The sequence below is a fragment of the Moschus berezovskii genome, chromosome 1, assembly GCF_049115385.1.
Source record: "Moschus berezovskii isolate FMDL1 chromosome 1, NW_MosBer_1.0, whole genome shotgun sequence".
Lineage (NCBI taxonomy): Eukaryota > Metazoa > Chordata > Mammalia > Artiodactyla > Moschidae > Moschus > Moschus berezovskii.
Genome location: NC_142460.1, coordinates 133,294,896 through 133,309,813, shown reverse-complemented (window position 1 = coordinate 133,309,813; position 14,918 = coordinate 133,294,896). Strand labels below are relative to the sequence as shown.

At 40.8% G+C, this 14,918-nt stretch overlaps 1 protein-coding gene across 14 annotated transcripts in view; it reads right to left on the bottom strand.

Moving 5' to 3' along the window:
• VEPH1 (ventricular zone expressed PH domain containing 1) overlaps nucleotides 1–14,918 on the bottom strand; it is a 326,186-nt gene that overhangs the window by 78,356 nt on the left and 232,912 nt on the right. For all 14 annotated transcript variants that reach the window (XM_055410995.2, XM_055410978.2, XM_055411004.2 and 11 more), the window contains one exon: nucleotides 12,994–13,111. In XM_055410995.2, coding sequence (XP_055266970.2) covers nucleotides 12,994–13,111 — 118 coding nt within the window. The remainder of the gene's footprint in view (nucleotides 1–12,993; nucleotides 13,112–14,918) is intronic.

Sequence of the window (14,918 nt, the reverse complement as noted above, 5' to 3'; positions counted from 1 at the left end):
ATCACTTTGGTCAAAGTCATGAGCTGAAGGTGGGGGGGTGCGGTACCTGTAGGCAATTTAAGATTTTTTTGGTGTAAGATCCAGGAAAGAGATTGGGTATCAGATATTCATAGGGGAGGTCATATTGGACTTTATTTGAAAGTTCTTCTGAATCCCCATTAGAAAAGATCTTGCTTTTCTTAAGGACTAATCAGGGGCCTAGAGCCTGTGAAGGTCAAGCCGGCACAGGCGTGAAACCTCCTGGACACCAGATGGGATCAGCTGTGGATCAGGCATGGTCACAGCGGGAAACAGGGGCACCTCAAGCTGGGTAACTGAAGGGAGTTAATAAAGGGACTATTTACACAGATGTGGGCACGGTGTAGGAAAAGGCACCTTAGTGCTCTGGGGCCGGGAGCCAGGAGGAGGCACAACACCCCTCTGGCTGAAGAAGAAGTTAAAGAGAACAGTTAGGGGCTGTATGCAAAGCACTGCCTGACAGGAGCTGTGGCTGTGGATGGAAGACACGGTCAACCTGCAGTGACCAAGCAGGGAGGGAGTCGGGAATAAATAAGCAGACCTCACTCTGCTCCCTCCCTCTGATCTCCTGCCAGAATGTAACTGAAAGCCAGGGGGAAAGAGACTAGAACACTCTGGAGAGGCACCTATTCTACACTGGGGGTAGGAAGCAGGAAAGCTTCCTAGAGTATATGTGTCTGAGCTGAATTCTGAAGGACAAATGGCAGTGATGAAGGTGAGGTGAAGAGGGAGATTCTGAAAAAAGAAAAAGGAAAATAACCTGCAAAGGGCTGAGGCTGACAGTGGGCACTGAAAAGGAAAATAACCTGCAAAGAGTGGGCATACAATGCATTCTAGAAACTATCACTTATTCTTAGTCATGGGACCCTGGTAGGATCAGCAAGCAAGAGATGAGGTGTGAGATTCAAGGAAGGACCAATCCTAAAGATCCCTGGACATCATGCAAAGTGAAAGCTAATGCTTTGTAATGAGTATAATGAAAAATAAGAATTTCTGTAGTCATACAACTCAAGAGCACAAGAGTTTAGTAATTTAAGGTCTCCACCTTGCATTAAGGTTTATTGCAATTGTGACTATATCCGTGTGTGTGTGTGTGTGTGTGTGTGTTTGCTCAGCTGTGTCTGACTCTTTGCAACTCCATGGACTGTAGCCTGTCAAGCTCATCTGTCCATGGGATTTTTCAGCCAAGGATACTGGAGTAGGTTGCCATTTCCTACTCCAGGGGATCTTCCCAATTCAGGGATCGAACCATGTCCTTTGTGTCTGCTGCAGTGGCAGGCAGATTCTTTACCACCTGCTTCATCTGGTACAGACCTTAGTCAATTTTAATTTAGTTAAACATAGTGTGTTGGATGCTGTGTTTTCTCCTTACTATAATAAATCACATAGGGCTGTACCAAAGATTTTCTTTGGTCTAGGCCGAGAGTTGATGGTAAGGCCAGTGACTTTGGAATCAGATCTTAGGTGAAGTCCAGAAATTGCAACTTAATGGCTGACTGGTCTTGTGAAAGTTATTTAGCTTCACTGAGCTTCAGTTTCCTCTTCTCCGAAGATGTCATGCTTAACAACAAGGCCACTGAGCAGGTTGTTCACTGCCTAAGAGCACTCAGCTAAGGGGGGTGTAGGGGTTGAAATTCAGCCTGAATTTTGCTATTTAAGTCATACACCCCCCAAGTGGACATCAACTACCATAAATAAAGGCACACAAAATGCTGTAAAAGTTAACAGTAGCCTTGCTTAACTAAGTCCTGCCATTTAATAAGATGTCAACAAATAGTAGTTATTATCATCATGATCATGGTCATCATCTTCTCTGACTGTAACGATGAACAGTTGGTTTTTATAAATACCATATCCTAATGGCCTGAGGATAAAACCTATCTCTTTCCCTCCAATTAAGGATGTAATGAACCCATACTATATTAAAGCATTAGGAATGGTGAGAGAATTCAGAGTTAGACAATAAACCCTTTTAAAGTTCAAGGACTGCAGGCTTTGAACTTGAAATGTGACAAGCAATTCAAAGAGTCCCAAAGGGAGGTGAACTCTTCTGATTTTGAGTAACAGATCCATTTGTTCATCACAACGGCCATTTTCAAGCTAATCCAGTAATGGATTGGGCTGCATTGGGAGTCTTTTCCACTTCATTAGTGGTTACTCCCTTTTATCCCAGGCTTCCTGCTTATTCTTATGAAAGTAGATGCTAATACCCCCACCACCATTAACTACTATTCACATTGTACTGACTACTATCCATACCCAGAAGTTCCTTATACTGTATGCTTCTGGTTCATGCAACTGTTGTCTTAAAAGTATTGCATTATGCACAAATAATTAAGACTGTCATAAATTCAATTTGTGACATTTGAATTCTTAGATATTTTTCCTGATTATTAAAGACAAATACCTTCAAAAGAAGGCATAATCTTAAATATGTAAATCTCAAATATTTAGTTTTAAAATAAGAACTGAGAAAAAGCATGTCTTTTTTAAAAAATGTTCCCCTTGACATGACTGTTTCTGAGAATTACAACTCCTATACAGTCTGTGGGGAATTTCTTTCCATGTATTGAGAGTCTCAAGTTTACTCAAATTCCCTTTTATGGTTTTACTGATTTTCTTGTGTGTGTGCCAGGTCTAATAAATCCAACTCTGATTATAGAGGGTACACTTAAAGAGGGATAGAAGCACTAAGTGAGGAGGCCCTAGGAGCCACATTCAGTAGACTGAGTGTCTGTGGTTTCTGAAATCACTAAGGATTATAACAAATGGCATATTTCATATGACTACCCAGGCAGTGTTTAGAGGCCCGTATTTCCTTACCAGTAGTGAATAAACAAGGAGGCATAATCCAGCATCAATTTTGTAACATCCTACAAGATGTGTGGGGTCCAAAAAAAGACAGGCAAACTCAATTTGACAGCAGCCCTTTGAGGGCACTTTCACGTGTGCCAAATGACTTCCTTTCTCAGTAATTTCATACCCATCAAAATATAGCCTGCTTTCTAGGCTTCTCTATTAACTGCTGAAATATTGTTCTAAAAAAAAGCCTTTTAGAACTACTATTTTATAAACTCATAGAGCAGTGTTTCCCAACCTGTGTTCTGTTTAACACCTATATCAGAATTATGTGCTGGCTTATTAAAATGCAAATTCCAAGGCACCACCCTGAACCTACTGAACCATAATTTTGGGGGGTGAGGGACCCTGCATTTTAACAGCATCCCCAGCTGATTCTAACATGGCTCAAGAACTTCTAAGAAATGATAGTAGCTTCATGGTAGATGACAGTAATAAGCCATACGATATCCAAAATAGTAAAACTGCAAAACCAATAGTGGGAAAAAAATTGTTATGAACTTTCCATAAAATTAAAGAATAGGATAGTAGTATAAGATCATATGGTGAAGTAAGTCAGAAAGAGAAAAACAAATACTGTATACTAACACATGTATATGGAACCTAGAAAGATGGCACTGATGAACCTACTTGCAGGGCAGCAATGGAGACACACACACAGAGAATAATAGACTTATGGACATGGCTAGGGAGGAGGGGCAAGGAGAAGGTAGGATGTATGCAGAGAGTAACACGGAAACATACATTACCATATGTAAAATAGGTAGCCAGTGGGAATGTGCTATATGACTCGGGGAACTCAAACTGGAACTCTGTAACAACCTAGAGGGGTGGGATGGGAAGGGAAGGGGGAGGAATGTTCAAGTGGGAGGGGACATGGGTAAATCTGTGGCTGATTCATGTTGATGTTTGCTAGAAACCAACACAATACTGTAAAACAATTATCCTTCAATTAAAAATTAATAAAGTTTTTTAAGTTAAAAAAATAAGATCATATGCATGTCCTTGATTTAGGTTAATAGAGTTACAGGGAAAAAATGCTCAGAATCAATGTTTGTGGAATTTGGCTTATTAATTGTTCATCATTGAAACAAAAATTCTAAGGTCACCTGCCAAGAGGGTAACCTGTTCAACAGTTCTGAGAAGTTAAGTATGGTCACCTTTGGGTCGCTTATGGGAACCTACCAAATAATACTGGCCCACACTTGCCCAGTAATGACTGACAGAGACCAATGGGAAAAGATAAGGGGTGGTAGAAATGAATGGAGAGAACTGCTCAATCTTACTCTTGAACATTGAATAAAAAAGGGTTCCATACACTCTTCCCATGTTGGTCCCATGCTGTCAACTCATTTTTATGATCTCATGGATACGTATTACTGACATCTGACTGTAGGATGTTAGATGGTTTTAAAGGTTGAGTGCTTTTCTGCACTGCCTGGACATTGTAGAGTTGTGAGGAAAGCTGGGGGAAAATAGATGTGACATACTTGCATCGGAGCTTCCCTGGTGGCTCAGACACTAAAGAATTTGCCTGCAATCCAGGAGACCTGGGTTTGATCCCTGGGTCAGGAAGATCCCCTGGAGAAGGGAATGGCTACCCACTCCAGTTTTCTTGCCCGGAGAATCCCATGGATAGAGCAGCCTGGCAGGCTATAGTCTATAGGGTCGCTCAGTCGGACATGATTGAGTGACTTACACTTTCACTTTCATACCTGTACCAGCTCTGTGATAAGGAGAGTCATCTTGTTTGAGCTGTACAAGCTGCATTCATGCATGCTCAGTCACTTCAGTTGTGTCTGATTCGGGGACCCCATGGACTGTAGCCCACTGGTTCCTCTGTCCATGGGATTCTCTAGGCAAGAATACTGGAGTGGGTTGCCATTCCTTTCTCCAGGGAATCTTCCCAACCCAGGGGTCGAACCCGCGTCTCCTGTGTCTCTTGCACTGCAGGCAGATTCTTTACTGCTGAGCCACCATGGAAGCCTGCCACAAGTTGCGTATGTGTTAGCCATTGTCCCACCTGTATGCATGTACATTCCTGGTTGTTTAAGAGCATTCTAAGGAGTGTCTATACTGTTTTTGTAGAATTATTTAACACAAACTCCATCTGTTGTGGTTGAACACTTGGCCTCAAACCTTTTGGCAATAAATAGAAGTTTTACAATGTCTGCATTGGAAGTTTTACCTGTAACATATCCACTATAACACTGTATTAGATATATTTACATACACACAGAATATCTTACTCTCTGTTAAATAAAATGATCTCTCATAGTACTTTTGAGAAGAACTTATTTAAGAAAATACTGCTTAAATAAAGACTATACTTGGCACAAAGATACACTGAAAATGCCAACATATGAATCCCCTTTTTCTCTTAAAATGAATTATTGTGAATTCATTAATTTGGTTTTTGTCACCAGTTGCCTAAGAAAAATTTTACTAAAAATTTTCTGAAAAGTTACAAAATTGGTCATTTGCTTATTTGGCAAATATTTATTGACTGTCTATAGCATATCCAGTATTTTTGGGCTTCCCTTGTGGCTTATATGGTAAAGAATCTGCCTGCAATGCAGGAGACCTGGGTTGGATCCCTGGGTTGGGAAGATCCCCTGGAGAAGGGAAAGGCTACCCACTCCAGTATTCTGGCCTAGAGAATTCCATGGACAGCCCATGGGGTCACGGAGAGTTGGAGATGACTGAGTGACTTTCACTTTCACTATTGTGTGCTAGAGGCTGAGGAGGGGGCTCCCTCCATAGAACTTGTTTACTAGAGGAAACAGACACTAATCAGACAATCAAGGCAAAAATCAACCAAACAAAAAAAATAACAACGACAGAAAACCAGATGACAGGTATAACAAGTATTACAAGGAGAGGTCTGAAATATTTTGAGGACCTGAGCATTAGTCAGGAGGTTACAGAAAGCTTCCCTAAGGCAGTGAATCTGAGTTGTAATGGGAAAGTTAATATCTACATTAACTAGGTGATGAGGGGAGAAAGGGTGCTCCTAGCAGGAGAACAAAAGATACAAAAGCCCAGGGCAGGAAGAAGTGTCATGAGTATAAGAAACTGAAAGGAGGTCTTTCTGGCCAGAATGGAAAGGCACTGGAGACAAGATGAGGCTGGAGAGGCTAGGAGAGGGCATTGCATGTGAGGCTGTCAGGGGCTGGATGTGGAGTTTGGTCTTTAAGAACTGTGGGAAGACATTGTAAGGTTTTATACAGAGACTGGTGCCAGGATTTGTGCTTTGAAGAGGTCATTCTGGCTATAGTGTGGGAAGGGAGTTGGAAGGTCCAAGAAGTTCAGTCAGGAGGCTACTGCCATTATTTTAGGCAAGAGGTGATGGTAGTGTAGTGAAGAGAGATGGACAGAGTTAAAAGCACCTGAGAAGGGAAATCCAAATACTGGGTGACAGGCTGGATAGGGGTGGGGAGAGGTAATTGGGTGCTTGGCTGATGCCTCAGAACGAGTGATATTATAATTACTGAAGTGGGGAATGCTGAAAGAAAGTCAGGTGGGGTTTTTTTTTAGGGGGAAGGGTGGGACATTTATGAGTTTTAATTTACATGAACTGAGTTTGAGATGTCTTTGAATTATCAAGCAGAGAAGGACAGATACACATTTGAGAGTTTTGTCACAGAAGCCACAGACCCGTGGAGACTGACTAGGGAGAGAGTTATGGTGATGGGAAAAAATGTGCACTGATAATGAATAGCTGGACAGAGGAACGTGGGCCCAGAAAGGAGGTTGCGAAGGAGTGTCTAGAGTAGGAGGGACACTGAAGAATGCTGTGTCACAGAAGGTTAAGGGAGAACTGCTTGAGGAAGGAGGAACTGGCCAGCAGAATTGAACGCTGCTAAAGGCAAGTGACACAAGGACTGAAACATATCCAGTCCTGGAATCCGCATGACCTGAATGACCATAGAGATAATGGGCTGAGAGGCCAGATTAGAAAGGGTTGAGCCAAGAGGAGCAGGAGGCAGGAAAACACAGGGTGCACAGTGACGACTCTTCTGGCTTTAAACAGGAGGCGCGAGAGAGGCAACAGGTGAAGGGAAAGGAAACATTAAGCCAGTTGGAGGAAGAAGAGCTCTTTTAAGAGATCTTAAGTGCTTTAATTTAAAAAAACTATGTAAAAATTCTTTAAATCAGTGTCACTGTAAATCTGTATAGTGACAGGGACTGACATATTCACTCTGGTCTGCCTTTCTAAAGCATGCTTCTTCTCCTTGGTATTTTGGCTTGACTCAGCTTATTCTCTTAGTGTAAAAAGACACGTTTCAATGCCTGATGATTTGTTTCTGGAAAACCACAGGGTGACTCATGCTTTGCTGCAAGTATACTTTCACTCTATCAAGATAAGATTATTGTTGACCCAATTTGGAAAGGCAGAAGGATTGATAGTAACACTGGCTGAAAACTAGAAATTAACCCCTGAAGGGTATTAGGCTACTTATCTTAGTTTATTTCCCATAGAGGCTCACAGGTTACTAGCAAGTTTACTATGAAGTCTGTGTATATGTGCGTATTGAAACCTTTTAGTAAAATATTAAAATTGGGTATCCATATGGTGTTGAAGTTTTGTACATAGCAACATTTCTTCTCATAAACACTTTGCAAAAGTTGCTATTTCAAGGTTTCGGTTTAGTAAGCTGTTATTTTTTTATTTTTGAGAAAGAAATAGATTTTAAAGTTATGTTTCAAAACAAATCTTATTTCTCCTATTGGCATTCATTACACGATCCATGAATTATTCCATCATCCATCTATATGCCACGTACTTGTTAAATGCTACCATGAGCCAGATACTGGGTAGGGCATACAAAGAATAATAATGTATGGTTCTTCCTCCTCTAGTTTACTGTCTAGTGGAGGAGATTGATGGCAACACACCGTGTGCACTATAGAAGGTGTGGGCAGAGAACAAAAGGACAGAGAGGAGGGAGTTGATTCTGTTGGGGTGGTTTGTCCATGTTTGCCAATGTGTATGCACATATGTGCATATGTGTGTGTCTATGTCTGAAAGAGAGAGAGAGAATGTGAGTGTGGGAAAAGCTTAACAGAGAGTCATAGAACAGGCACTTGGGAAGGGTGGAAAGGGAAAAAGTGTTCAGGATAAGGACAGTAACTTATTTGAGGTGCTGAGCATATATTTGGTTTGTCATTATGTAATTTAAAGTATCTTTGAAAAATCGGCTGGGGTTCAATTTTACCTGCTGGGTCACTAACAGTATATATGTGTGAAGATGTGAAGTTATCCTGCCCAACAACTGCACTGCTTTTGGCTCTCCAACTATGTTTAACATGGAAGACAACATGCCCACACGTTATAGGAGGGAAGGCATCATAAGAAAAACCCAGCCACAGTATAAATCCAAAGTGGGTTTTCTTATGTCACCCATAAAGTTCTGTGAAAGTTGGCACTAAAATTAAATGGAAAACTTTCATGTTAATGGACCTGCAAGGCTATTTACATCCTACTAGTTGAGTCCTCAGAGAGGACCTCATTTAGCCCATTTTCGTGTTGGCGTCTGGAGTGGAAAGCCATCTAGCCTAGGCTGAAGGTGTTGGGTAAAGGAGAGCCACCCTGCTGGTACCAGCTTTTAGTGTCTGGAGAAAATCTATTGACAGAGGCCCTTCTCATCTTAATAGCATTTTGAAATCATCTCTATTTGTGCATGTGATATAATGGACAGCATGTTCTTGTATCACAAACATTTGAAATCAAGTTTTAAAGAGGAATCATGATCGATGGTTGAGGGCTGTCTGAAAAAAATTCTTTCATTCTCTTTTATAGCCTAAGGAGACCTCCTACGGACAATCACATCCAGTGTCTAAATATCCAGTGACTAAGACAGAGATCACCCAGGCAAGCGCTCATATCTACAAGTGCCAAAGATGCAAGTGCCAAAACCAGGACGTCCCTGAGTTGCTTTCTGTAGGGTGTAAGAACAAAGGCATCCCATGTGTCTCAAGAAACAAGAGTGGAAATCATGATGTAGTTCCTCCTCTTCCTTTAAAAAAATGTGACTGAATAGGCAGCCAGATGTGTTCTAGGACAGTCCAGCTGACTAACTCTTACTGTTAACAGGCACTAGCAGTTCCAGGACACAAGGACTACTGATAGAGGGATTTGTTTGGTTTTCCAGAAATAGATTCTGTTCTATTCGATCTGTTTGCTCAATCTCTATTCTCTCATTCATGTGGGGTTGATGGGATTGACAATACACACAAACAGGCAAGTCTCTGAGGATTTTTGAGTTATTTCAGGAACTTTCTAACCTCCTACTCTGTGCTTTTATAAAATGATGATCAGAAACTGAATCAGCAATTGGAGGGATTGGAAATAGCTTCTATGGAAGGACTGATGCTAAAGCTGAAACTCCAATACTTTGGCCACCTCATGTGACGAGTTGACTCACTGGAGCTGGGAAGGATTGGGGGCGGGAGGAGATGGGGACGACAGAGAATGAGATGGCTGGATGGCATCAGCGACTCGATGGACATGAGTTTGCATGAACTCCGGGAGTTGGTGATGGACAGGGAGGCCTGGCGTGCTGTGATTCATGGGGTCGCAAAGAGTCGGACACGACTGAGCGACTGAACTGAACTGAACTGAACCATGTCCTATGTGTAATCAGGACATGATTCCCGTACATTCCCATACCAAAACCCCTGCTTGTGTTTGAGAGGATTAAGTCATCAGAGAGGTGGCTCACTCCTTGATCTTTCCAATATATTATAATATTATGAAATAATTGTTCTTGCAATTTTCAATATTACATGCCTTTAACTTGGATTTGCCCTAGAAATTGAAATTTCAGGCTCAAGAATTGACCTGGATTAAAATGCTAGTTGTACTACTTAGTAATTGTGTGACCCTAGAAAAAGTACTTGACCTCTCTCTGTTTCAGTGTCTTAATCTGAAAAATGGACTCAATAACGGTGAGAAAAATGCATATAAGATGGAGCACATAGTTAGCATGATCAATGCCAGCAATTGTAATTTTAGGACCTTTATACTATTCTAGCATTTAGTTTTCTCTGACTTCACAGCCAACTGGATAAAACATATATTTTGTTGATTACCAAAACAGTAAAGTTGTATGAATTTCTGTGTGCTGATGGTGGAGCTGATGGGAAGATGACCGGGAGTTGATGGGGTGATGAGACCTCTACTCAAGGAGGGGAATGTCCTTAAAGTGATCATGGAAGCCAGTTGATTTGTTGTCAATTTCTGAAGTCCCATAGTTTAGTTTATACATTATTAAGAAGGATTTATATTTCAGGATGTCCTTCCTAGAAGTCTAACTGAAATTTTCTAGTTGTCTCATGTTTTGTTCCCCATTTATGGAGAGACATTTAAAAAAATACGGGAACAATGAATATTTGAGAACAAGGTACCTTTTGCCGATACCTTAAAAAAAAAAAAAGCAATTTCTTCAGCCTTTTGTCTTAGACTCCAATTCTCTCTCTTTAGATCCCTTCCTCCTTGAGGCTGACAGGGCATCTGGGCCCTGCAGGAGTGCTAACCAAACCAGAACAGGAACAGGACTTAGGCATGGTACACTGGGAGCTCAGACAGTCAGGAAAGTAGACTCTGATGTGCACACAATGACTTCTCTCAATGAGGAAAAAAGCACCAAGCTCCATTTACCAGACTCAAAATGCACTGGGTATGATATAGTGATATACTTGATATTATTAACACATAATCACAATAGACCTGGAACATTTTAATATTCAAGTTGTATTTGACTTTTCTATGTCTAAATATTATTCATTCATTGACTCACTCAACAGGTATTTATTGCATGCTAAAAACAAGGAAGTATGATAGATTTTTCTATATATGTCTGGCCCTAACTGGATTATGAACCCTTTTAGAGCAGAGATATTGTACTTTTTTCATGTTTTATCTCAAGGTTTAGCCTGTCAAAGACACTCAACCAACACAGCAAACACGCACTTCATAAATGAAAAATGGGATGCAAGTTCTATGCTGCCTGTGCATAAACAAATAACAAAATATTTATTCCTATGTCTTGATCATCTTTAAACTTATAATTTAAGCAGAATACAAATGCAAATATCATTCCTATGATTAATATATGTCAGCAGTATTATGTCAGACCTTTCACTTAGATTAAATATTTTATATTTATATGCTATATAAAAATAAGAAAACTAGATCAACCTATAAAAACTTTTCAGGGAGTTTTTGGTGAAAATAGTAATTTAAAATAAGATTTCTTTCAGACCCAAATCCCCTTTCATAAAGCAAAAGGAAATAAGCAAAGAAATCTAAAAGTTTTCGGTGCCAAACATTTTGATTCAATGTGTTCTGCTGTAAAATATTTGGCCTTGTTTGAATTTTTATTACTATATGTTCTCAGTCTATATTTAACTGTGAGAAACACAAATTAGAACGAGTGAATGTGCAAAATGTTCTTTTTGAGTCATGGCAGTGAATTTGAGAAAACACATATTAAAGGAACACTTTGTGGTTTTAACTTGCGGCCCCTTTCCTGAGCCTCCCTTGGTCAGATACGATTTAATGTTTATTGAACTAAGGACTCAGCTTACTTGGAACGAAATTCTTAAGGGCCCCTCAGAACCACCTCAGATAAGTCCCTTACTTCACCATGATCTCAAATAAGGTTTCTTTTATGCTGTCTTTTTCACAGGTGAAATAGGGTCTAATTAGAAAGTTTCATAATGGGGACATTCAATTCATCAATTCTTTCTTTGCTCAAATTAACTTTTTAAAAATCAGTGTGTTCACTCTGGCATCAACTCAATCTCAGTCTGTAATCAGCCAACAATCTGTGCCTCATGAAGGCTGCCATTTTAACTGCCAGTTTCTTCTATCCATACTGTCTCTGTGGGGGTAATACATTCTACTTGGTGCCTCTGCGTGAGCCCCTCAAATTTCCATCTGGCCAAAATAAACATTCTTTTTCAGTTCAGTCTCAACTTCTTGGCTTAGCAAGAGGACAGACTTGCCACAATGGATGATCTTTAAGATGCACAAAATCCCAATTCAAGGAATGGGTACAGATGGTATGACCAATGGCTCTCTACAGGATGGCCCATCTACAAAGTGGTTTGTGTCCAGCAGTGTTTCAACACCATTCTCTTGGTCTATACTTCAGTTCCTGAGCCATGTCAGTGTTGAGAACTCTATCACGTTGATGGTAAAATATTCCATTCCCAAGGGCAGCGTGACTCTGTGAAGATTAGACTTTTTATCAACCTATGTCCACTGGTTAAACTGGGGCAAGTGTAACCAGGAGACAGCATGGAGAAATGATTAAGTGCATGGGCTCTGGGGTCAGACTGGGTTCAATCCAGCCGCTGTTAACTTATTACCTGTGTGACCTCAGGCAGTTCCCAAATTCCTCTGTGCCTCAGTTGCCCCATCAGTAAAATGGAGATAATATTAGTACTAGCTTTATGAGATTGTTGTGAAGGTTAAATGAGAAACTTGACACGTTTAGCGTAGGGCTTGGCACATATTGCCTAACAATGATTATTTTTAGGCAAGTCTGTAGACCAAGCTCCTTGTGCAGCATAAAGGAAGGTGAAGGGTAAATAACCAGATATGAAATTATTTCTCAAATAATTCCTTACTCTTTAAGTGTCTCATTTTTCACCCAGCTCAATCATCAAGCAAAAATGCTAAGGGAGATGAGGAAGTCTGTGAAACCACTCACTCATTTAAGTGTGGTCTCATTTCTTTGGGGTTCTTGACAGGATGTTTATTTTTCTCTAACCCTCAGGGTCACTGGGATTGAAATGAAGAATGTTATTGGGGTAAGATGGCCAGTATCACTTTCGTGATAGCCATATAGATGTGGGCATTGTTTCTCTTGTTCATTTCTGGTTTATGTTTCTCTCTGTTCCAACATCTTCCCTTTTTCTCACTCCCACTTTTGTGAGATACCTTTGTCAGCACAAAGCAGAGGCAGTCAGGCACACCTCTATGCATTATTCTAACTTATGATGTTTATACAAGAAGAAGGCCAACCAGGGTGGGGTTCCTGCAACCCTGGCAACCCCAGGGGCGCACATGGTTCTTAGCAGCCGGGGGAGGGAGGGGTCTCTCACCGGTTGCTCTCTCAGGGTTGTTGCACATGAAGCACTGCCACGCTCCTGCTGCTTCACTGAAGCCAAACACGTCGAAGAACCTCACTTCTTCCAGATGGAGCTGAACCTGGTCCAGATCCTGTTTCAGGAACACAAAGCACAAAGAACATGAGTGTGTCTGCCTGCCACGCAGCACTCTGAGACTGGGCAAATGGGATGTGGACACAGGACAGCCAGGGCTCAGATTCAGTGCTTATGACAAGCAGGGAGCATGGAGAAAACCTCTCATGGCCCATCTTAGAAAAGAGCAGCTAATTCAAACTCTTCCAAGAGAGTTCTTGCTCTTAAACACAGAGGGTGGCCAGCATGGGCCCCAGGGCTGCTCTATGAGGGAGTGCCAAGTCAGAGCCTGAAGTGGCCCAGAATTTTCATGCATATAACCACAGCTCCAGAATTTCTAAAAAGGTGGGATATTCAAGTGGCAATGCTGTCGAAACGAATGCTTCTGGGGATTTGTCTTTTATTTACACTTTACATGGAATTGAGAATCAATTATCCATATCAAAAAATTATTTTTATTAGGTTGGCTTCACAGGGGGCTGATGGAAATGTGTAGGGGTGTTTAATCCCTTAGCCCTTGGCTCCAGTCCTGTTTTAGTTTCATACTTTATCTTAAAATTGGATGTAAACTTTGCATTTTCTAGTCCATAATATGGCTGCATTGATTTTAATGGAAAATAATGCCCTAATCTGTAAATTAATTAACTTTTCCCCTCTAAATGGTTGAGTAGAACTGACACACTGAGAAGACCACCCTGTTTTATGTGCCCTGTGGCATCCTGCCAAAGTGTTCCTATTTAAGAGGCACAGGAGAGAGGTTCCATTACGCTGTAAATGGATGGAAAACTATTAGCCTAACCAAATTAAATAGCTCTACTGTCCTCCCGAGGCTCTCCTATTATGTAAATGACTTGTAGCCTCTGCTATAGGGTGGCCAAAACTGCACTCTTACAAAGTTGCTTTCCTAAGAGAGATTTATTGTCTTTGCTGGCCTCGCACATGCCCAGTTGACTTATCTGTTTGTCTTCTATTGAGCTGTGATAATCTTTCTTTTCCTCTGGTCCACACTCTCATCTTGTACCCATAGTAACAGCTCTCAGCATGCCCAAGAGCCAGGGGATGGAGGCACCGTTAGCACTGCTTATGGTGGATCTAAAATAGGGAAGACGCTGAAGCTTTCGGGTCTGCTTTATCTTGACACAGGAGAGAGGTATGCTGAACTCAGCTCCTTGAGAGCAGAAGCACGTCTACTGTGTTCACAAGTTGTATCCCCAGCATCTAGTCCAACATCAAGAATGGATGAACATCACTGGTGTGCAGGTCCTGTGCAAAGTTTCTCAATGAACTATATGAACAGTATTATGAAAATTTAAAGGGGATTCATTCTGTAGAACATTTACATTCACTGGGACAAAAACCCAATGAAGGCAGGGACTTTGTTTTATTGGCTGCTATAATGTTAGCACTAAAGACATGCAAGCATGAAATAAATATTTATGGGATAATGAAAAGCATAAACTGGGACTAGAAATGAGTACCTCTCAGTACCCTTTATTAAGCCTGCTATGGTTTGTGCTCTGGAATTAGACATGTTGGCGGCTCACAATGCTGAATACAGCTTTTTGAGTTGCTAACCTTTAATATCATATTTTAGGTATTCCAACAGGCACTATTTATAATGAAATGTTTTTAAAGAATGATTTTGAATGTGTTCAATAGAAAAAAAGGAGGTTTTTTAAAAAGCATATTTCCAAGATAAAGACTGAAGAAGCACCTGGGAGTCTTACAGGTTTCAAAGGATGAAATCCATATTAAAATTTATGGGGAAAAAGCAGATGTTCATAAATATCAGTTTCAAAACTGCTAAGTCTCTGAAGTCTATACTT